The following is a 25,979-nucleotide window of genomic DNA, read 5'->3' on the forward strand; positions in this document are numbered from 1 at the left end:
TTTCACTAGTGGAATGAGTTGTTAATTTTTCTTATAATATTACATATTAAGTTATCCAGACAGGATAATATTATATATCATCCAATTATCCAAACAAGAATTTCCAGTTTGCCTGCCCCATTATCAGTTAATTCTCGGGCAAGATTTATTTGTACCAATGCAAAAATTTTAATGTTTTCCAACCAATACTGCATATTAATACATTACATTTATTTTTATTATGCATGTTAAAATATATACCAAAATAAAAATATTGCAATAAATAATAACTTTGGCTATCTTTTATTTGATTATTTGGATTTTTAGTTATTAGGACATCTAAAAGTACCAATTAGTCCAGACATTAAAATATAGCCTAATTAAAAAACTCAACTCTCAGAATGCCTTAGGGACCTCTGCACAGTACAGTGGTTAAGATGCACAATTAGGGAGTTAAACAGTGATGAGCTTTATACTCCCAATGAACCACAATCATGAAAATTAAGGTCAGAAAGCAGAAAAAGAGTATAAACATTTGTGGGTGGTGGTGAGTTCACGCGCACCGCGTGAACTACCTTGAAGTGCCCGGCGGGTCGCCCGCCAGACCACCGATAGTGTTAAGTGGGGGACCTCTATGAGAGATGATAGGTCTCAGGCCAAAGTGTGCCATAGTCACAACACAACACCAGCAGAGTTGTAGAGATTACAGGTTCAAAAACGAATTCAATAATAAGCCGTTTTCAATACATTTTTGCAAGAAGATCAAGAGCTTTGTGATTTTCCATTATTTGGACAGTTCATCTCTAAAGTAGGTTGATCTTTGATCCCCATAAGCCCTCCTCCCATACCATTAGGGGGATTATGCTGTGATTATCACCACTTAAAACACGTAGTGATTACAGTGAAGGGGAAGCTAGAAGGAGCTACCGAGGGATGCAAGTACAAAAAAATACGATAGGTTTGTTATAAGATGAAGCACTGAGGATTTTGTAGATAAATCTAACTAGCACCACACCAAGGATTTTGCAAGAGCCATCACTAATCAACATGGCTACAATCTCTAAGTTCATTTTTGTCAAACCTTTATTACAAATAAAATAAACACCTATAATTTACAACATGGAGCAATAAAAACCAAACTTCACATTTCAATGATGAAATAATTTTCCCTGTTACAAAGATATTCCTGGAGTATATTTACTGATGATTATTGCATAATAGAGAATGAGCATTCGTGACTGACACTGATAAGTAAATATGACATAATCATGGGACAAGGAACCTCCATAGCATTAAGTGATATAAGGTACGATACTTCACTTAAAGTAACATACCTGTACAGTACATGATAAATAGCACACACTAAAAATATCATATTTACATATGGTCACAAAATCTTCACACATTAGCAGGTATATATAAAAATTTATAGACATTTTGATTTTTAAATATGTTTGAAGATTTCAAATATTATTTACAATACTTTTAAGAAATCCTTTAGTGATTGAGAATGATGTATGCACCTTTAAAAAATCACGAAAATCATTGCATATTTTGAAAACAAAATATATAAACAATCCAGGTGTTGCAACACCATATATCAAATAAATCAATGGACAGCAATTAAATATAATACAGCCTAAACCAAGATTTTTTTGAAGTTATTATATCTTGCTGCAAAAGAATGTTTACTTTAATTATCTGTATGCACAAGACATTCACAAATTAATTCAGTAACTCCATAGCTAATTTTTACTATTATCAATTGATTATTTCCCAGATTTTCTTAATAATAACTTACTTTACAGCAGGACATATATTACTGTTTTTGCTCGTTGCTTTTAAATCATGATATTATGTTTCATCTCGTAGAGGGCAGCACAGAGCAGTCAGGTTATAGTGTGTTACCTTTACCATCTATAGATGACCAAAGTTTAATTAAACTGTTAACACTTATAAAGCTAATGGATTATGTGTAAAAACTTAAAAGCCAGTGCTGAATGTAATGAAACATCAATGTCTGGGTGAGACTCCAGTGGCTCGCACAGAAATCACTGTTACAAAATTTGAGTGTGTCATACTACTAGGTTCCACCAGTTGTGGAAAGCTATAGCCTTCCAGGGACCAGTCAGAACCTGGCCCCACTCACAAGAGGCACAGGGAACAATGACATTTATAATTCATTGTGTTGGGGACAGGCAGCTAGTGTGTGTTCATACCAACTAGGCTTGTTATTGTCAGGGAGCCCACAATGGGCTTCCTGAAGCAACCAGTGTGTGTGCCACCAGCTAAGACACTCCAAGCTAGGGAAAGACAGAAGCCCAAGACACTCAACTTATCCCAAGGTGAAGGCCCCCACAAGCAAAGATGAGATAATGAATGTTGCCCTGTGGCACAGACAACAAACAATCCTAATCTCACAAGAAGCAAGGGTGGGTTAGGGGGGCAAAATAAAATCTCAGCAATGATTGTTTCTACAAACTGTGGTTTGTCTTGCTGGGCTTATGCTTTCTGGTGGGTTGATCCTTTGATTCCCCAAGCTTACGTTGCTTTGTAGAGGGCCAGATGGTCCTGTTACTTGTCAGGCAGTGGTGGCTCTCAAATTTGACCAGGACCACACACTAGAAGGTGAAGGGACGACGACGTTTCGGTCCGTCCTGGATCATTCTCAAGTAGATTGTCTTGACTCAAGTCATTCTCAAGACAAGACAATCGACTTGAGAATGGTCCAGGATGGACCAAAACGTCATCGTCCCTTCACCTTCTAGTGTGTGGTCTGGTCAAACTACTTCAGCCACGTTATTGTGACTCATCGCCTGGCTCTCAGATGTTTGGTGCATCTCCTAAAGGCAAGGCTGGACTAATGCTTAGGTTGGGAAGTTACTGAGGGGGGCCCCTTCCAGAAATAATAATACAGTAATAAAAAAAAATACAAATAATAAATTAGCTCACTTACCTTATTGTAGCACAGGCTGGACTTGATAACTAAGAGGCCTTGAAGTTCTGTTGCCCATGGTTCATTACATTCACCTACAAACTAACTGTCCAACACCAACAGCCAGCCCAAGGATACAATACTGCATAAACCACTAATAATCATCATCCAAATACTAATATTTTGGAGGTTTCAGTGTTTTACATATCTTCTCTTACCACCACTGCAGTATTTTACTCACAGAATCTATGATCTGCATTTTTTCTTGGGGGGTTGGGGGAAGGTGAAATCAATACTTAAGCCAATGCTATACGTTTCTGCCAGCTGCCTGTCTCTCCAGTCATAAACACATTTCTCTAATAACTAGGCCTACTTATCCATGGAGTGAGAGAAAAAAGTTTCTCTTTCATTTGCCTGATGTACCTGTACTAGAAGTAATATGAGGTCAGAATTTCAACCTCTCACAAAGAAAATATATAGTCGGTATGCATGCCTTCACTATAGGTCTGGATGCCTTGGAAACAACAACATTCAAACTGATCTGAAAAATTTATAGTACAGTACAACTTTGTAAAACATTTATAAAATATAAATGCACTATTTGGAATAATATTTACAAATAAAACAGGAAGATTAGCAAAAATATGGAAAAAAAAAGAAGATACGATTTAATGAAAAATATACGTGAACTGTTGAGCCAGATTTTACCATGTACCTCCTGAATTCAGATTTTGTTCAAAGTACAGTAATACAAATTTGGGAGAGAAATCCAGTGGGCAGATCTGATCTGTTGTGTAGATGGATCCATTAATGTATATGAAGGCCTGGATTTTCAAGGAAGCAATGTGTGTACTGTATATTATACATAATCATTTACAGTATTTATTTTACATATAGTGAAATGGAAATGCACCCCTTTTTAAGATTCAGAAAATCTAATATTTCTTTACAAAACAGTCTAAGCCCATGAAAACCTTTTTTTCCTTGCAACATGTCTTTTGTTTCCATCACCACAACCTGCATCATGTGATATGCTTGCAGCTATTATATTTATATATTACTCTTCAAGATCAATTGGTAGGGCACATAATATAATTAAATTGTATAAATAACAACAAACTTTTAAAATATTATTACTAGGTTCATTTCTCTGTATACATTCAAATATTGTATTTGCATGGGTTTGAGTAAATTAATTTGTATAATTAAAACATGTCTCAAAGATTGTATCCAATAATCGTAACTGCATATACAAAACTTTACCAATGCCAATTTTGGCCTTCTCGTGTAAACTTTTACCACAGGTGATATGACCCTGAATTGGCATAGCTAAAATATATTCAAGTGTTCCATTTGAAACCTTCAATTTGTTACCAGAGATTGTGAAAAGTTCCACTAAAATTGGTCCAATATTTTACTTTAGACATTGTGCTGTTACCCTTCAGACATTCTGTAAATATATATGTAACTGCACACAAGAGACTATTGATGATTTTCGCATCATCAACAGCCTATTAAAATGCATTATCCAATAAAATACGTTACTGACTTATTATATATGCTTAGAACAAAAGAAATAAATTATCTCACTCAAATGTTTAAGATATGACTATAATTTAAAGTCGAGACAGAACATGACTTTCAAATTTGTCAACATTATGAAGGTGTTGACATATTTACACCATCAGTCACATTTTCTATTCAACTTCTTTAAATATTTAATTTGTATGATCATAAAGCACTCACATTCTATCACAAAAAGTCAATAAACTTTTAAATAGGAGTGAACAGTCACAAGACATACCACTGCCCATAATAATCCAAAATAAAACCTCCTAAATTCTTTGGGATTCTTAATGGGGCCGCTTGAAGAAATTGTCAGAATTATGTCGGGTTCGCTGAAACAGTTGACCCTCGATAGCCTGTCCAGGGCGGAGAATATCTCTAATGTGCTGAACTATGAGGTCAATGGCAACTGAAAAATGGAGATAGGCATTTAATATCACATAAATAAACCCACAGTATCTTAATGAGGCTCACAGCCATACTAAAACAAACTAGATACAGTAGTTTACATGATTTTTGAGCAAAAATATTTTTGTATTGTATGATAATCCAAGCAGCTGAGATATTTTAAATATATCAATCAAAAAATTTCATAAATCATCAATTAGTAAATAAGAAATCTTAAAAATTCTCATAGAAAGGGGCAAACAATCAAATACAGAACATGGATGAACTAAAATTAGATCAGCTGAAAGAAGATTGCACTGAAAAAATCAACTCACCTGTTTGTGAAGGCTTCGAAGCGCCCACAAAAATTATAAGTTGACAGAAAGCAAAAATCCCACATTAGCATTTCCTTAAATTTAAGAGGCAAAACTTACGCATCTAAAGTGCGCCTTCTCTCACATATAAAGCAGGGTGGCACTTGCACATTCTACCCACATTTTGAATTACTATTTCTTCACGTGAAAACTGGATTTAAATATTTAACATTAAATTTAGTTTTTCATGAGACTTGATTATTTTATTTACACAATAATTATTTATTTTACAGTGAATCTTCTTGCCGACTTATTGATATCAAAATTACTTTACTTCTACATTTAATAATCACATTTGAATTTTATGTGGGATAGCCTTGCCTTCCACCAACCTACTATATTTTAGACAAAGGTGTTATTACTATTACTCCAACAAAGCTAAAGACTAAAATTAGTAAGATCCCTAGAATGTTAAAACAAGTAACTACAGTATATCAAGGTGACACTGTGTTGCACGGCAAGAGGCCATCATCCGAAATTTGACTATTTTTACATTCAAACTTTACGTCATTTTACTGTGCATTTTGGACTTGCCAATCTTATTCTGTTTTCAGTAATTTTTTGTTTAAAAAGATAATGTGTAAGCCAAAAAGCCTGATCATAAGCCAAATCTGCCCTTTTCAAACTTTGACCCATGTACAAGAGAAATAATACAAATTATTTGTATTAAGACACCTTTGTCCACCAGTAGTAACCATCTAAGATAAACTTCTTAGAGGCCAATGAAACTACCATTCTATAATACTATTTACTTCCACCAGGGTTATCTACACTGCAAATATGCTAGTACACATTCTTATAATATACTGTATCTAGATTACACTGAGTTGTGCCCTGACTTGAGATGTTTATAAATGGTCAACATACAACTATGAGGAGTGAATTACATACATCATCCAATATATATACAAGCCATGTGAACATAAAGTCAGGAAACTGGTATAGTTAGGATGTAATGTGGCAACTGAATAACAAGTTTATATTTTCTAATAAACTGCATTTTGCATAACAATAGCTCATAGGATTTTTTTTTTTAATGGGGTGAGAGAGGTGTTAAAAATGGTTAAGTTTGGTGTTGAAATTATTATCAAGTCTGATGGTCTATGATTGACCAAAATGTCGTCAATTCCTATATATTCAGATTCGTGTGTTGGGCCACTTTATCATGACTTGTTGTATGCATAATGTCGGGTGTTCAATTTTTTAAAGTCTGGTGTTGATATTACACATGCATATGCGTGGTGAGTTAAAAATTAAAATCAATCAAAAAAATACAAATCCTTATCTGGTTAAGATTGTCGAGTACATTACATTAGACAATGTAAAACAAATTTACTCATAGTTTCATTTTCTAACTTATTCTGGAAATGTAAAGTTAGTTCTTAGTCACCCATGGAAGCACTTCCAAGATATAAGCTTATGCTTAAGAACTTTCTATCTCATTCACTCTGATGAACTCTCGCACACAAACTTGGCTTTCCAAAAATTTAAAAAAAAATTAGTTAAAAAGTTTGTTTCATACTACCCTTCTTGTAAAAGTGATTATGTAATCTTTATTATGAGATATACTTATTTTTATCATTTAAAATATGTGGCACGTATTCTACTACTCGGATAGCCAAGCCAAAATGTGCATATATTTTTTTTTTGTGGAGAGTGAAGCGACGAACATTACGTGTTCATAACAATGTCATTAAAACAGCCAGTAATGAGAATGTTTGGAGAGATTATTAACAAGTTGAATTGCCAATGTTGAAATGTGTGAAAGGATGCAAATGCTCATGTTGATAAAAGATATACTGTAACGTTTCCTTCCTAATATTCGTGTATTAAAGTTTTGAATTTGATTTTCACCATTGGTACTTTTTCACTTTTAGTTGTACAAAAGGAATGTACAGTATGTAGCGAGCCAAAAATATAGAGGAAATTTATTACTACAACGTGCATGAATGTGATAGAGATGGTTCTTACAGGGTTTTTGCTTGAAAACATTAAAACAATCAAATTATCTTGGATGCCTTAGTCTATTTCCTTTAAGATGCTCACTTTAGTAGAATTTAAGACTGTAGAAATATTCACTTTTATCATTACCCATTTTCAATGGAACATAGAAAATCATTGGGTAACAACAAATCATATGTCCATTCATTGTATCATTCACACTACATAGCATCACAGACAATCAAGCACCAGGACACTATAGCAGCTGCAGCAATACAGTACTTTTGATATCCTGTATGACTGCAGTTGAAATGTTTAACAAGAGTTAAGAGAATCTTTAAATGATGGTTAATGTAGACTTATGTCATCAAAACTAATCAAACAGCAGCATATTTTATATGAAATTATTACAAAATAAGATGTTAAATTATAAAAAGAAAGTGAAACGTGCACTATTAGTTGTATACTGTACTGAATAACAAAGCACAGACTTAACACATTTAATGGTGTTACGATTGTTGGTGCAGATTTCTTTGCCAAGATCATGACAGGTCTTACATAAAATTTTAAATACTTCACTTGGCAAATCAACTGTCACGCAAGCTATCTATATTGCACGAGCATAAACTTTTTGCAAGTGTAATAACTACAAACATTATTGACAGCTCAACTAGACAGTTGCCATTATGTTTGCTTGCCTAATTTCATACATTATGCCACCATATATCCACACTCATGAGAACCATACAAGTTAAAGATTACATTACATTTAGCTTAGGAGGGTTAATGTTCTACACGAGACTAAACGATGCTCCAGTCACCTGATTAGGAAACAATAAGCTGAACCATAAATATGAAAATTTATATTCCATTCACCTGGGCTGTATGGGTATCGAACAGCGGACCCCACACGTGTGGGTGTTATGTTATATGAACATTTATATTTTGCTGCACTCATAACAAACAATTAAAACAACACAACACTGCATTAAAAATTCTGACATGATGTTACAATTACTGTACTGTGTAAACCACTCTGAAAATGGTTTTCCTCAATTTTAACACTAAGACCTTGATACAACTGTTAAACATTGCTTGTAAATGAACAAATCCATAAAGGCCGTGACGAGGATTTGAACCTACGTCCGAGAGCATCCCAGACGCTGCCTTAGTCGACTGAACTACGACATGGTATGAGAATTACAACCAGAAATTCTATTGAATTCACTTGGCCCTTGTGGATTTGTTCATTTGATGCATCACGCTATTGTGATTTCTGTGTGTAAACATTGATTGCAGTTTCTTGGCGAGACTTTTGCGTGCAGCACTAACAACATACAATCAATATTTTGAGGAATCAATATCAATGTGCTTAGTGCAATACAGTACAGTACTCTGTCGGCACAAGAGCTTCAAGAACCTAACATTATCTTTAACTTCAATGATGCAAGTATTCAAATTAATTTAAATCACACCATAAAATTCACCAAGACAATTTTTAGATTAAAACTAATAGAAAAATTAAAAAACTGGCAGTGAACATATTATGGCCCCTATTTATTAATACCAAACATGTAGATACAAAAATAGTAAATATATCTTACAATATTTATGGCATTATTTACTCATCAAATTTGTGGAGAGATTAAATGCAAAAGCTTGTTCAGCAAAGAAACAAATTCCCGATTAAATTCCCAAAACATTACAAAATATTTACAAAATGTAATGTTATGCATTGATCATAATTCTTAAATTAATGATGGAAAGAGCAGTTAATGTGTACCACCAAGCTCTTTTTGACTCATTTCAAGCCAATATTTTAATTTACCTGTATTAGGTATTTTAATTCATGCTAAGTAAAAATGGACAAATTTAATACATTTTGTATTCACATTAACAGGCAATATGAATATGGGCTTGAAAGCTGTCAAAAACAGTGGCTTAATGATGGTATTATAATAGTACTTCTATATTGGCACAAGAGTTTTGAGTGGCAACTGATAATTAAACAATGATGAGCTTCCATCATGTGTTAGGTTTTTGTTCTGTTGCTCACTTCAAATGCAGAGGTATTTAACAATCTTAAGATATTTGCTTAAAATTACTAAAAAGATGCTACATTTACGTCCTAATTTGTGGTATAAAAAAAAGGAGTCACCTGGTATAAAATAAAACTCCTGTACATGAAAAATCCAGGAACACAATGGAGATAACATTAAAATATAACAAAGAACACTTTGAGCATTTTTTGTGTTAAAACTTGAAATCAATCACTAACTTGTAGCAGTATATTATGTCAATCATATACTTAGTCCATTCTCTTATTAGCTTTTGTCCAGATAATGAGATGGGTCTTGTTAATTCTATGTAGTCCACTAATGACAAATTCATCTCTTCCCTAATTACAGTTAACATTGCTATACTTTCTAACCTAATAGTGGATGGGGAGGTGAGGTGTGGTCCGATTATATAAGTAATCGATAAGTGAATCATCATCAGTCCAATTTCAAGAGTGTTTCAGTACACATGCTTGAGATATACCACACACCTTCAACATTAACAAACAAGAATGTAATATTCGACGTTTCCAGTTTTTACCCCTCATAAGACGCTTCAGCCTCGACACAGAGCAGACAGCCAGACTCCTGGCCGCATCGAGCTCCTCAACTCCACCCACATTCAGAGCGCCACAATCTACGACTCTCATCCCGCATCCGAGCTCTCTACCCCCGGCCTCACTCAACTCTCTGCTCTCTCTAAACTTCTACGACACTGCCAACAAACCGACTGCAGTAATCAAGACTATACATACTAAAGAAATATAAAAAATGACTAAAATCAGTGTGTCAGTATAATCAGCCAAATAAACGTAATTATACGTTACAAACTAAAACAGTGATGACACCTATGAGACATTTTTCTTACTATATTTACTATGTTACATTGTTTCAGAAGTTTCTTAAAGAAGTTGGATGCATGGCATATCATGCTTCAAAGTACACAATCATGTCTTTTTACAATTCAAATTTCTATAACAATTAGACTCCAGTAGGCTAAATCCTGCTATCAAATCCAAGATGAGCGATGAAATATATTACTGTATTATTAAAACTACTACAAAATAATTTGTGCCAGTGATACAGCACTGGAACAGTGAGCAATGTAAAATCTGCAATTGTGATTACCCCCATTACCAAATATGTATTTTTCTACTTTTGCACCTCGGATATCCCAGATTTCACCTGATAAGTAATATTACTGTTCCTTGTGGTACACCAAGGCATTACAACCTAGTTAATTAGGTACATCCTGCAGGAACTTGTCTAACTCTCTTTTGATAAATTCCCATAGGGGTATGATGAGCCAAGTTGTGATGCCTTTATGGACCTGTGGGTCACAAGCACCAATGCCTGATCTGACCAGATAAGTACCAGGGAAGCCTGGTTTCAGGCTAAGATGAGAACAGTAGAAAAACTCTCAAAACTACTATCAGTCAAATTGCTGATTTCCATACCATACAAGACTATGTTAAATGTAATGAGGTTGAATGAAGTCTGCTTTTATATATTACAATTATAAATTCATTTCAAGTTTTCATCATTGTGGCTAAAACGGAGAACAAAGATGAACAACCTTGCGGTTTTATTTCATCTCTTCAAATCTGGAAATTCAAAAGTTGTATTTTCCAAAATTAAAATAAACTACTGTATTTTGAATATTTAAACAACCTGTAGGAGAATATATTAATACACTTACTACACTTCAAGAGTTAAACTTAATTCTTTTTTAGACATCACAGTACTAATATACATAATTTTTAACTACCTAGCAGAGCAGCAGATGAAGTGCAAGGAATAGAAAACATAAATTCTATTAGATGGAATGCTGAAGGTACTGTATTTCTTTATATTTATTTCAATGAGATTAATACTGGAACAAGAAAATTCATTTCAATTTTATAACAAAATATCACAATTTGGTTCAAGTACAATAAGTGTTATCACCTGCTACAAAAACCTTGAAAACCTGAAATTAGTCCTTAATTAATTTTAATTAAAAAAAAAATAGATGTAGTGGTGATCATTTTATGATAGCACTTGAGAAAAAGTTAATTTGGAAACTCATCTTTTAAGGAATTCAATGAATAATATAATTTCTAGGTTACATACAATGCAATTTCTGCCATCATCTTAAAAGATGCTCATAACCTAATCTACACAACAATATATGACGGGGTAATAATAAAAATATTCAACATATAACAAGAAATGTAGTGCATTAGTTATACAGCATTAAATCTATACAAAATTAAACTGATATATGAAATAGATATTCAAACTTTAAGCCTAAAATATATATATCAATACTATTTATCTTAATTGTCAAGACACTATGCTATTCCTATAAATACAGTACAGTATTAAGCAAAGAAGAACTGCCATTTACTGTAGCTTCCACCTCATTATCTAAGGTGCTACAGATCATACAAATATACACTACGTATGAGCACTGTATATAGATTTCTTGGGGAAGTCCCTTGTGGCCTCCCTGATGCCAAGATGGCTCCTAACTACCTAACTACTAGATCACATTAGCTGTGGAGTTCTGTTTGGCCCACTGGGGACCAGAACCAGAGCCTAGACCCCTTAACAGAGGAATGGGGATCAGGTGACACCCCAACTAGAAAAGCATCTAGAAAGTCATCGAATCAATACAGACCACAGCTGGATTCAAAGAGACTAGAGCCTCAAAACTGCCAAATGAACTCCCCCAACAATGTAAATAAATGATCAGATCTCTTGTATAAAGCATGAGCTCATTAGCAATACCCCCATCAGAGTGAGAGGATGTCAGAGGTCCCAGTGTCCTCTGGTCTACTATTATAGTTCTGTTGCTGCTGCAGGCATGTGTGAATGTTTGCTGCAAGGTTCCTAGGTCGTCAGTAAGCTGTGTAGGTCCCACTGCTTCTCAGCTAAATATTAGCCATCCTTGGACTTTGTTCTGTGGGTGGGCCATTTCCTTGGTATTGCTCTCATTTTAGTTCTTTGCACTGTTCTTGTTTGGAGTGTCTAACACTACTGCAGATTGTCTGCCTTGATTCTTTCCCAATTGCCATTGAGTGGATTGTTGACTCTGCCTCCTTCCAATGGCTTTGAGACATTTAGATTCCTTGACGTGGATCTCTCCAAGTCGGTTTGGAATCCGTGACTTCCTCTCTGCATGGCTCAATTTCTCAATCGCGTGGCCCTCAGAGTGGATGCCTTTCGGCTGAGATGGTCAAAGTGAAGGTTTCTGTACCCCTTTTTCCCTGCTCTAGCTGTTGATCCAGGTCCTTGCCTGGTTAGAGTCCTACCTGAGGAAAGCAGTCCTTGTTCCATGGTGGCCAGCTCAGCACTGGTGTCAGGCACTGCTTGCTCTGTGCCCGAACCCAGATGTTTTTCTACAACTCTATCCCTTTTAGATCAGCCCAGTGATGTATCTCAGGTTCAACTTCTCTGCTTTACAAGTCTGGACTTTCTGACATGTCTTTACTGCCATCACTATAACAAGCAGAAAGCCGAATTGATGGTGTCCCACCCGCGTTTGTCTTCTGGGCAGCAGTATCAGGTTTCTTCACACTGCGATGAACACAGTGATGAACAGTGTCTACACCCTCCTACAGAAAGCTCAGGCTAGATGGGCAGGCCATGTCAGAATGACTGACAGCTGATTGCCAAAACAGCTGCTGTATGGCGAATTATATCAGGGCACGCATTCAGTTGGGGTGGGGTGGGGGGGGGGGGGGGTTGAAGAAATGACTCAAGGACTGCCTAAGATGACCCTCAAAGACCTGGACATCAACCCCAACACTTGGGAGTTGTTTGCTCAGTACCATCCAACTTGGAAAAGCAGTCACCACAGGGTCCCTGTGCAGCTGGGAATAGACAGACTACAGAGGCCCAGAGGAAACGCACAAAGCTAGAGCAATCTCTACCTTAACAGTAGCACCCACCCTGCAACCCGTTCTCGCAAATTCGTAAAGTCAATATTGACTTATTAACTACGTGCATAGGTGATATACTAAACATAATAGATACCCTTAAAAAGATTCATAGAAAACACCGACCTTACCTAACCTTGTTAGTATCTTAAGATAAGCATCTTATTGCTTCGTAATTACAATTATTACTTAACCTATACCTATTATAGGTTAGGTAATAATTGTAATTACGAAGCAATAAGATGCTTATCTTAAGATACTAACAAGGTTAGGTAAGGTCGGTATTTTCTATGAATCTTTTTAAGGGTATCTATTATGTTAAGTATGTCACCTATGCACATATTTAATAAGTCAATATTGACTTATTAAATTTGTGAGAACGGGTTGCACCCACATATGTCTTGCATGTGAGCAAGCCTTCCAGACCCAAATTGGTCTCATCCTCTATCATCTGACAGACAGACACCAACCTTTGACCCGATACATTGAAGTCATGGTCATCTTTGACTCTGTACTTCCTTTTTCCTTTGCCATCGCTCTTTGGGCTGTGTTCCTTGCTTGGTTGTTTCTTTATCGGGATTTCATGCTGAATGCTGTCACCTTCTATCGTGTGGCACTGGCAGAATTGCTATCACTTGCATTCGTCCTCGATACTTCCTCAGTGCTGTTTTGGAAGCTGCCCAACATACTGTTTCACCACTGGCCTGCTCATGCACCACCTGAACCCTCTTTGGATTATGTCCTCAACTTGCTTTCTTCTCCATGGTTTATGGTGTTCCCTTCGGTTCAAGATCCCTTTTCTAATGTTGGCTCTTGCCTCCTGTTGTTGGGTTGGATAGCTTTATGCTCTTCTCCAGAGGCATGGCTTTTGTTCGTTTGGCCCTGGTGGTCATTATGTTCATCTGCAGCTGTCTACACCCTTTCTTGGGAGGAATGATGCTGCAAACTTCCTGAAGGCTCCCTTGGTTGATGATGCTTTGGCCAGGTGTGCATCATATACTGCACCCAGTGGCAGCCCTTCGCCACTACCTTTGTGCCACAGTGAATGCACTATGGGTTGACCCCGTTTCCTTGGTTCAATGTTCCAGGAGCTGCATTTCTCAGGTTGTCCAGAGTGTAATCAAGTCCAGCCAGCCTGCAGTCTACCCCCTTGTGTTCTTGTTTGGAAATTCAGAGATTCTCACGGCGGCTTTTGCCAACACACCCTGGCATGTGTTGGCAAACATTCAGGGGCAGAGGTTTTAGCAGTTTAGGATTCTGGTGTCCCAGTATTAAGTTAATGTTCCCAGGCCTCATCATACCTGTGTTGCATTGGGTTATGTCTCTCGATCTGGTGTCTCATCTTCATTCTCAGTGCTTGCAGTTTCTCCTCCTCCTCCCTGGCGATTCCCTTTCTTCTCTGTGCGTAGTTAGCTTTAGAAAGCCACAAGGGACTTCCCCAGAAAACAAGCATTAAATGTAATGAAACCCCTCGTTCTGTGCGAGTCCTGGTGGCTCCTTCATTCCCTCCCAGGTCATTGGTTGGGTATGTTACCTTACACTTCTGCTCTAAAACTGTAGAAGATGACCAGAGGGTACAGAGATCTCTGCTCTCCCCACCATACCACCGAAGGAGGTAATGCTAACAAGCTTGCACTCGTTTTGCAATCGTTTGTTTACATAGTTGGGGCGTTCATTTGGCAGTTTTGAGGCTCTAGTTTCTATGAATCCAACTGTGGTCTGTATTAGTTTCCTGACTTTATGGATGCTTTCCAAGTGGGGGTGGCAGTGTTTTGCCTGCTTCCTGCACCTCTGTAAGGTCAGGTTCTGGCTCTGGTCACTTGTAGGCCAAACAAAATTATATAGCTATGTAACAATAGCTGGTTCCATCTTGGCTACAGGGAGCCACCGGGGCTCACCCAGAAAGAGGTGCTTCGTTACATTCAACGCTTTTTTTTTTTCATAGGCTAACCCATTCAAATTATAATTTTCATTTAAACCTCAACTAAACAAAATGACTATTGGAAACTTTCAGCAAACATTTTTATTGTACATTTTTATATATCTTTATATAGTTACATCTTACATAAGCATTATATACTAGTCCATTTAACATACAGTATTTTAAAATCTGTTTTAGTGTGTTGTCATTCTCAAGTTTTCATTGTTCGGTAATATATAGTTCTTTTAAAAAGAACTGTGTTTATATTTGATGAATACAATTAAATAAACTATCACTTCCTTCATTAGCCCTTTTTTTATATTTTTTTTTAACATACTGAAGATGCATCGTTGGTCAAACCACTTAAAAATTTCTGACTCGATAGAAACACGGAGGCTTTTTGTTAATGCACGCAATCCACTTTCCCTTTTGATAAAAAAACAAAAAACTACAAGTACACAAAACATTTAACACACCTCACTTGTGCTTTAGCAAAGGCTGCTTTCACCAAAAAATCAAAATATGTATAAATTTCATTAACTGAATGTCACACAAAGTGTTTATAATCCCAAACTTTCCACACACCCACACACAAATGTGGAATTGCAGAAAATAGACCACACACAACTTATAAATTACGTGGAAAGGAATTAAAGAACTCTAATACAGAACGAGATCTAGGGGCTGGTTTTGGATAATAAACCATCACCAGAGGAACACAAAGAACATTGTGCGAGGAGCGTACGTGTCGTTTTCCAACTTCAGACTCATCTTTAACTACATGGATGGTGAAATATGGAAACATGAAAAGTTCATAACTTTTGTAAGACCAAAATTGGAATATGCAGCAGTTGAATGGTGCCCATATCTCAAGAAGCACAACAATAAACTGGAAAAGGTGCAACGACATGCTACAAAATGGCTTCCAAAACTGAAAAACAAGAGTTACGAAAAGAGGCTAGAGGCGTTAACTATGCCAAAATTAGAATCTAGAAGAAAATGTTGATATTATCACCACTTACAAAGCAATAACAGGAATCGACTAAATTGACAAAGATTAATTCTTAAAACCAGCACCTTCATGAACAAGAGAACACAGATTCAAGCTAAGGAAACAAAGGTGCCCCAAAAATTAGAAATTTTTCTTTTGCAGTGTAGTAGACATTTGGAACAAGATATGTGAGAAGGTGGTGAAGGCCAAAACTGGTCAGTAATTTCACAATGTTATATGACAAAGAATTTAAAGAATGACAATAGAATTTAATGTTAATAAATGCCAAGTTATGAAACATGGAATAGGAGAAAATAGACCAAACAACCTACAAATTATGTGAAAAAGATTTAAAAATTCTGGTAAGAAAAGATCCAGGGGGTGGTTCTAGATTGAAAAAATGTTACCCGAGCACCATATAAAGAACATTGTGTAAGGAGCTTATGCCATGCTTTCCAATTGCGAAATTACTTTTAAATACATGAATGGTGAAATACTACAGAAATTGTTCAAGACCTTTGTGAGACCAAAGTTGGAATATGCCTTGGTTGTATGATGCCTATATCTTAAGAAGCACATCATCTGGAAAAGGCGCAAAGACATGTAACTAAATGGCTTCCGGAACTGAAAGACAAGAGCTCTGAGAACAGGTTAGAGGCATTAAATATACCAAAGCTTGAAGATAAAAGGAAAAACATGGGATATGATCACTACGTTCAGAATAACAATGGGAATCGACAAAATTGATAGGCAAGAATCCTCAAGACCCGGAGCTTCAAGAACAAAAGGTAGAAGATTTAAGCTAACTAAACAAAGCTTCTGAAGAAATATAAGAAAATTCACTTAGCAAACAGAGTGGTAGACAGTTGGAGTAAGTGAGAAAGTGGAGGCCAAAACCATCAGTAGTTTCAAAGTAGTTGACAGAGTGCTGGTAAGATGGAACAAGCATAACAAGCATTATACTTACAAGCATAAGTAAGTAAGAACTAGTAGTTATCAAAGAAGGCACCAAGCCAGGAAGGCTAAGTAGCACCATCAAATGTGCGAAATAATCAGAGGGCGCTAAATATTACTGAGGCTGCCAATATGAGAACAGAAAAGCATACGGCGAACGATATCAAAAGTATCTGATTCACCAAGAATTCTATCTCCACAAGCATAGCCTTCATCCTGTAACTGCACGAAGACAATTACACACACACACACATATACATAAAACATGCAATTGTGCATTGCACATACACAGAAAGGCTAACAAATTTTGTTTCATCACACAAATGCAAATACACATACTGTATATAAATAAAATGAGAAAATAAATAACACAATTATCATCTAGCCGTCCATGTCTTGGTGTCATTTTTCTTCAAATCTCTACATGATATACTACAAGATATGAATTTACCGTTTTCCAATACATTCTGTACTAGGTTACTTGAATGTCTAAAATGGTTGCAAATAGAAAGAACATTTATCCAATATCATTTCCAACTTCCATTTATTTTTGACTGGTGTGAATTTGCTTGTCCTTATAAGTTTTGACTTTTCTGCTGCAGTTAGTTTTGGAAGTCAAATTTACTAAGGAATTTCTTCACATCAACGAATGCTTGTTTACGTTGCAGAATCCACCGACACTGGGAAATATACGCTGACAGGCCCTTTCATTACTCCATAAAACACATTAGCTTGCTCCTATATTGGTTATATGGCGTAGTCTTAAAATTAACCATTGTATTCAATACAATTAGTGAATACACAAAGCAAACGTTTCATAACATTTCTAATCATACAGATATTGTCTTTACACTGTAAAAGTGTACTAAATACATTTGGTGGACAAAGGTCATTCTGAATGATACAAAAATATATGATTGATCCTAGCATAGCTGGTCTGTATTATAAAATCTCAACGGATTTTTGAGTCAGAGTTTGATCGAGAACGTTGGCGAGTCCCATTTCCGGAGCCATTTCCGGAGCGTTCGTTGACAATCTCTTGAATATGCTGCACTATTAGGTTAATGGCAACTGCAAGGCAAGCAAAGAGTATGGCAGGCTAATTAGTGGCATTCTTTGGAGGGGTAAAAAAATATGTATGTACGCACTGAGGGGGGTACCAACCATCCAGTCACCAGCAATGAACTCTACTGATAGGGAAGATATAGGGTTTCAAACATATTACAGTATCTATAATCTTTTAACTAAATCAATTATTTTTGACAAAGACTGGACAATGGTTTCCCTCAGATACACACAAATCCTCTAGTCCACAAATATTTAAAATAAACACATCTAAAGACAGCACAAATTCCAAGCTTGATAACATAAAAAAAAGTAGTTATTTGAAATGAATCATGAACTAATAAAACAAATACAGTATTTGATCTCCTTGGTTTGACATACTGCACGTCGATTTTAGAGGACCAAGATATATGTTGTTTTGTGTCAAACCTTAAGTACAAAGTCAGTAGCTTTAACTTAAGCCATAAAGAAAATTGTTGTCAGCGTAATATACTGTTTCAGGATTACTGAAATATTTACTAGTTATTTTGCAAATTATACATCAGCTTAATCTTTAACGTGTACATTTTGTAGCAGTATTAACACACAGTAGACAAGGTTCAAGACATTGTCTTACACTTGCTTATTAGACGTGATTAAATGCATTTCTTCAACTGAAACTACTTTACAATTGCCGTGGAAGGACAATTTAAGACAATTCACAACAAAATAATACTGCTGTTATTTTAAATATTATTTCAACCAAAGTTGTGGTTTAAATAATATCTAATAAGAAAAGTTAAGAAACTGATAGTAATGTGTGCCACCCCCACATATACTAGCCATGCCCAATAGCACTGCTAACTTAAGACCCATCACAACAACTACAATCTTCTAAATTTCTAGGATTATTTTCCAACTACATTCCACTCCCTCAGCAAAGCCTTTCAATAAATTATATGGGTTCAACCATTTCCCAAGTTTGGACAGGAGGCTGTCATCTAGTACATCAGGATGCTGGCTAGACTTATAGCATGTCTACATATTGTTAATGTACAGGTTTTAAAATAATTAAAAATTAATCCTCTATGATTTGGGTGATTTATGTCAAACAAGTCTAAGGAACGCAAAGTACTGTACCCATATTTATATTCAGACACTTAAAACCCAATGCTGAATGTAATGAAACTCCTCTTTCTGGTAGGTAAAGCCCTGGTGGCTCCCTAAAGCTACCAAAAGATTGTTCCATACTAAAAGATCAGATCAGTTGCAGAAGTTCTGTTTGGCCTACTGGGGACCAGTCAGAACCTGACCCCTTCACAGTGGCAAAGGTGGAGAGTGACAATTCACCACTCCACTGTGAAAGCATCAAGGAAGTCAGCAAAGTTTTAGACAACTGGAGGGTTGTCAGAAAACAAAGCCTCAAAACAGAGAAATGACTCTGCAAATGATTCAAACTGAACACAGGATTCACTAATCAGCTTGAAACTCGTTAGTACTGACAACCATCACCAAGCGGCCTGACCCCAGCCTACAGCTGGCTCCCCTGGCCAGCCAGTTCTGGAGCAGATTAACCAACAAACCTAAAGGGAAAGGGGGGGAATCCGGGAATCATAAGGGCTTTACCAAACAGAGGCGTTATCATGGCATGGCAAAAGCAATGCAATTGGGATTCAGCTGAATCCACTAGAGTGGATTCAAACCACCGAGATCCAAATCTCACCAAAACAGCACCATATAGCGATGACATCGCTACCGAGTTCTCCCAACCCACCGCCTTACCTAATGTTTGACTGGCATCCTTTCCCCATTATTCTCCTATTCCCCCCTATTCCTTCCTTACGTTTGTTTACCCTAATATTTCTTCGACCCTTCACCTCACCCCATACAACTTTACCTCTTCCACATGTGTATTTAAGATAAAATTGCACCTTGTGTATTCATTCCTTACCTGAAGATGTTCTAGAATGAAATGAAACACTGTAGAAAATAAACCCTTCAATAATCACTAAAGTTTCTTTACCATGAATTTCAGTAACTTGATTGCTCTTCTTAATCCCAAGAGTATGAAAATAGAAGCAATATAAAGATTATACTATAAGATCAACAATGCCAGCAATGCAGTCATATTTAACCAAACACACACACACACAGACACATCAGGCGGGACCAAAGAGCCAGAGCTCAACCCCCGCAAACACAACTAGGTGAGTACATCAGTAATGTTCGTCATGTATATAAATGATCTACCAGAAGGAATAGAGAATTATATGAACATGTTTACTGATGACGCTAAGATACTGGGGAAGATAGGAGGACATAGACGGCTGTCATGACCTTCAAATTGATCTAGATAAAATAAGGGCTTGGAGCATAATTTGACAAATAGAATTCAATGTGAATAAATGCCACATTATGGAATATGGAATTGAACAAAAATAGACCACAAGTGAGAAAGTAGTGGAGGCCAAAACCGTCAGTAGTTTCAAAACGTTTTATGACAGAGTGCTGGGAAGATGGGACACCATGAGTGCAGTTCTCATTCTGTAACTAAACTTAGGTAATTAAAATTAAGTAATAAAAATTACTGTAGGGACAGCTCCGAGTATGTAGATGACAGAGACAGCTCTGTGTATCTGGATGGTAGAGACAGCTTGCTGTCTGCCCGTTTTTGTCTGTGTAATTATCAAAGTGTAGTCACTGGATAAGAGCTATATGCTATTAGTGTTACCTCTTCCATATAATCTTTGTCTTGGAATGCTTTAAAACTTCTAATGGTTTTGGCATGCCCAACTTTTTCATTTAAATTGTTCCAATTATCCACAACTTTATTTGCAAGATTTGCAAGGAATATTGTTCCAACATTCTTTGGCACCTTTGTTTTCTTCACACAAGTTTGTGGCCTCTTGTTTTCCTAAGATGCAGGTTTTAAACATCTAACCTTGCCAAGTATGTTTATTTTTGTCACAATTTTGTATGTGTGATCATATTACCTTGTTTTCTTCTATCTACAGTATTAGCTTTTGGAATGTTTAATGTCTCTAGGCCTATCCTCAGATCACTTTTTTGTTTGGGTCTGGAAGACCTTTGGCAGCATGTGTTTGTACCTTTCCTATTTTACTAATTTTCTTTTTTTTAGGTATGTACACCATACAATTGTTGCATAATCCAATTCTGGTCTCAAGAATGCTGTGAATAACTTTAGTATTTCCACATCCAGGTAATAAAAGTAATTTTGAAAATTGCAAGTACTGTATAGCATAGCCTCCTTTCTCAATGCCTTTGACATAGTCCTCAATTGACAGTTTATTATCCAGAACCACCCCTAGGCCTCTTTCTTTGCCAGAGTTCTTTAATATCTTTTCACATAACTTTTAGGCTACTTGTAGCCTGATTTTACCTATTCCACATTTCATTACATGGCACGTGTCCACCTTAATTCAATGTTGTTCATAATACCATTAATTTAAGATATATATATAAAGGAAATAGCCCCCATAAGAAACCCGATGTAAAGTTTGTGTTGTGTAATACAGTGGCGCCTCGATTAACGAGTTTAATCTGTTCCGGCACCGAGCTCGTCATGTCTTGTGAAACAACAAAACTGTCGTCAGAGGTGTCCGAGAACCAGCGGGAACGCTCGTTAATCGAGCAAAAGTTCATCAGCCGCGACATATTTTCTGCGAGTGGCTTACTCGTTACTCGAAATGCTCGTAACTGGAGCCGCTCGTCACTCGAGGTTCCACTGTACTATCGTAAGCCCAGTTTTATGCAGATTCCAAATTCTATAAGTGGATTATCCCAACAATTAATTGATGTCATGGGCCAAGATAGGTATATCTTCATATAGTTTTTATAATAACATCAAGGATTTTGGATAGGTAATGTTGTGCAATGAGTCTAGAATTATACACTGTACAATACTACGTATATATTTCCATGATAATTAAAATTGTACACAATATTTAAAAAACAAAAAGGAGAAAACAATAGGCAATATCTTCTGGTTTCACACATGTTGGCCTCTCAGAAATGCCGAATGAATATCCATAGTTTTGTAGAAATCATGAATCAAATTACAAGGATTGCATAAATTTCATACACTTATCATATTTTCACACTAGTTGACAAAATGAAAATGTACTGCACACACAAGACAACACAAAACTTGATGATTTGAAATTAGAGTAGCAAACAAAATTAATTTGAACACAAACCTGCTGGAATTTTGCCATCAAATTGGTACCACAAACATGTATGTTGGGCAAGGAGTCTAGCCAGCAGTTGCTAGGGTTTCAGCACTATTTTATCTAAGCCTTGTCAACTACTGGAATGCATTGGACACATTAAACTGGACTCACCTGTATTTTCTGCTCCTCGTGGAATGATTACATCAGCAAACTTTTTGGTCTGCAAAAAAGAAGACAGCAAAATGAACTGGCCATTTTGCAATATAATTTCCTACTTTAACCCTCAAAATATGGTTACATCATAAAAAGTGTCACCTTACATGTGCTAAAAAAAATGTAATATATTTTTTTTTTTTAGTTTGGCAAGTTCTGGAAGGAAACCAGGTGATGGAGGTCACTGCAACTTTCGATGCCAGATGCAAGTGTTGCCGACAGTAGATGGAGGATTTGGGGAAGGACTTTCATTTTCATCTTGGATGTTTTACACATCTATTGTTTCACTTATATGTTTACACAATGTAATTTCTGTTTAATAATTTGATTTATGTACACGATTGATAACGGCAGCAATTATGTACCACATATAGGCATGAAATACTGAACGACATATATATATATATATATATACTATGCAGACGAGGAGTCACAATAACGTGGCTGAAATATGTTGACCAAACCACACACTAGAAAGTGAGGGGACGATGACATAGCGGTCCGTCCTGGACCATTCTCAACTCGATTGTGTGTTGAGACACAATCGACTTGAGAATGGTCCATGACGAACCACAATGTCGTCGTCCCTTCACTTTCTAGTGTGTGGTTGGTCAACAATATATATACTAATTGCAGGTAAACCTGTTCTTGGCACAGCTAAAAGGAAGAATCTTGTAAGCCACTCCTTAGCTGGGATTGTGTCTGGAAATGGATTCAAGCATTCATGGGAAAACCAAATCTTCCTTTGACAAATAACCACAGGCCCTAGTACATAACATTGAATAGTAAGCAATTACAAAAGGATAAAAAAAATTTAGTACAATGAAACATTTTACTTCTGTTATTTGTTTCACTGAAATGATTGGCTTAATTTGACTATGAATCTGGCCTATTCACTTTAGCCTCTTTTTAGTTTTAACTAAATTATCACTTATATTCATATGATAAAAGAGAGTTGTAGTTAAAAGGTTGAGTTTTATGTCTTTCACAAGTGTTTGTACTTTTACTTGACAATTAAGTAGCTGGAATTACCAGCCCGTCCTCCAAAAATGGGGAGGTAAATGTAACAGCACAAGTATGTGTAATTATGTACTATTCCTAGCAGTCGGGAATTGTACTTATTTTCACTTAGTATTAAACTGTACTGTCAAATATATTGTGAATATTTGAGTTTACCTGAAAAGCTGAATAGAAAACCACAACCTAACCTAGCCTTCTTAGAGTTTGAAGATAAGCATTTTATTGCTTCTTATTTACAATTACTACTTATCTTATAGCTATATTGATATTACAGTTTTATAAAACTAATAAAACAAAAATATATCAATAAATTGTAGAATAACTCAGGATATTTTCAAATTTTGTATAAAATCTCTTTTGTTTAATAAAACTGAAAAAGAAATTCCTGATATTTAAAACTTGTGTATAGCAAATTGAACTTGAAAACATCCTCCTAAAATTCTGAGTGTCTTAACAGAAAACGAGGAGAATAAATGGGGAGGTAAATGTAACAGCCCCATAAGTGCAATTATGTATTATGTATGACAGTAAGGAAATGTACTTATTACACTTAGTATTAAACCGTACTGTCAATTCGGAGGATGAGTTGCGAATTACTTAAATTTCCTACACCTTATGCTTGAACTTGCTTGCTAATATACATAAAGAAAAAATACTTGAACTCGTGCCTGCAAGTCATGAGTGGTGTGTGTACATGTTAAAAGTGTACATTAATATAAATTCATTCAAAAGGTAAAAATACCAAATTCAAGTAATAGTACTGCAAAATGTAGCCAGACATGACTCAATGAGAGGGTGGTGGCCACATCAATCTTCCTATGGCAATGCTTCCATAACTGAATTTACAGACTTGAGCAATACTTTTCCAACTACAAGTACCTCTTCACATAAAATATACTCTTAATACTTACAGGTAAACAAAACTCTTCAAATGCTGGTTTGACTAGTTTTGTGTACTGAGAAAGAACTAGCTCCAGAGATCTTTGACGTTCCTTTGTGTCACGCATTACTGAAAATGGAAGACACATTGTAAACTCCATGTGTAATTATTCTTATTATATTAATTAAATTCAGTTTTAAATAAAACTGAATTTGGAAGTATTGCAGTTAATTGATTTAGATAATTTTTAGGTGTAATTGATTGACTTACAAAGCAGCACAATTTAAGGGCAAACATTTTCCAGCTTGAGAACTGAACTGGAAAACATTGAAAGAGTTTGGTAAGTGACTGGATTAATGTAGAAATTTGCAGTACATATATATAAGGCTCTGAAACTCTGGAATTCCATTCCTTAAACTTTTGACTATCTGAAAAATCTTGCAATGTAAGTATTTACAGTATTTTCAAGAGTCAGTGTGTTCAGTGATGAACTTTGTCAAGTCTACTGGAGTAGATTTAAAAATTACTGATGAAACTAGCACATGCACAACTCTCAAAAATGACTAAATAGAAGCTTAATACAAAATATGTCATCGTTGTTGCTGCAACAAAAGCCTCAATGGGAGTAAGATATACTTATTTTTCTTTCCATGATTTTTATATATTTTATGACATCAAACAAAGCTTTATTACTTCACATTTACATTTCTTATGTTGCTTATACGATATTTTATAGGTACAAACAAATTAATTACTACTATGTAAATAAGAAATAAGCAACAGGACTACTACTACCATTACAAAATTCCATCACTATTGGTACTAGTTCATTCATTTTTACATCTTATAAATTACTAGTGATCAATAGCATGACATTCCTAAAACCATCCTATTTAAAACAATTCAGAAGTTATCGTTGTTTTAATAGGCACGATATACTTTTTTTAGAAGGCTGACAAGTTAGACACAGGATCTCTAAAAGGTTCACCACCCCTGCCCAAAGGCTTTTCTATTCACAACTTAAAATCTTAAAGTTGAAATTTCAGCTGAATAACAGATTCATGTAAAACCAAAATAATACCTTAAAATGAAATGAAAATGTAAACACCCACCCCCCAACCCCCATTCACAATCGACTTGAGAATGGTCCAGGACGGACCGAAACGTCGTCGTCCCTTCACCTTCTAGTGTGTGGTCTGGTCAACCTCCCCCAAAATAAATAAATAAATAAATAATTATACACACACACACACACACTGTAACCCCGCGATTATCCGGGATTCAAACATCTGGAAAACGCCCTTATACGGCCAAAATCGTGACCGGATAAAGTTATCTCAATATCCGGCCAAAATGGCCACAGAAACCGGATAAAGGCTGGTTTGGCCGGATAAAAATTCAGCTGTACCGTATTAATCCTGTCTGCCTGTGGATCTAGTCGCATGGTGGAGGAGGGGGTGGGGTGGGTGGGTGGTGTCAGGAGGGTGGGAGGGCAGCGTCGGGAGGAACCACCTGGGTACAGGAATTACCATTAATTTTAGAACAATTAATCATAGCCAAAAACAAATGAAATAAGTATTAGTAATTATGTAATAACAAATAAA

At 36.0% G+C, this 25,979-nt stretch overlaps 1 protein-coding gene across 2 annotated transcripts in view; it reads right to left on the minus strand.

Moving 5' to 3' along the window:
• Nucleotides 1–1,044: 1,044 nt before the first annotated feature.
• The window catches only part of Uck (Uridine-cytidine kinase), a 30,659-nt gene continuing 5,724 nt past the window's right edge, over nt 1,045–25,979 (minus strand). The window contains exons 5-7 of one of the 2 annotated variants that reach the window (XM_045744709.2): nt 24,407–24,504; nt 22,434–22,482; nt 1,045–4,889 (exon numbers count right to left, since the gene is read on the minus strand). In XM_045744709.2, coding sequence (XP_045600665.1) covers nt 4,768–4,889; nt 22,434–22,482; nt 24,407–24,504 — 269 coding nt within the window. In that variant the 3' untranslated portion in view covers nt 1,045–4,767. Of the gene's footprint in view, nt 4,890–15,162; nt 18,100–22,433; nt 22,483–24,406; nt 24,505–25,979 lie in introns of those variants that run through there. The other variant, XM_045744710.2, reaches the window with a different exon arrangement.

This window comes from Procambarus clarkii, chromosome 8 (assembly GCF_040958095.1).
Source record: "Procambarus clarkii isolate CNS0578487 chromosome 8, FALCON_Pclarkii_2.0, whole genome shotgun sequence".
NCBI classification, from domain to species: domain Eukaryota; kingdom Metazoa; phylum Arthropoda; class Malacostraca; order Decapoda; family Cambaridae; genus Procambarus; species Procambarus clarkii.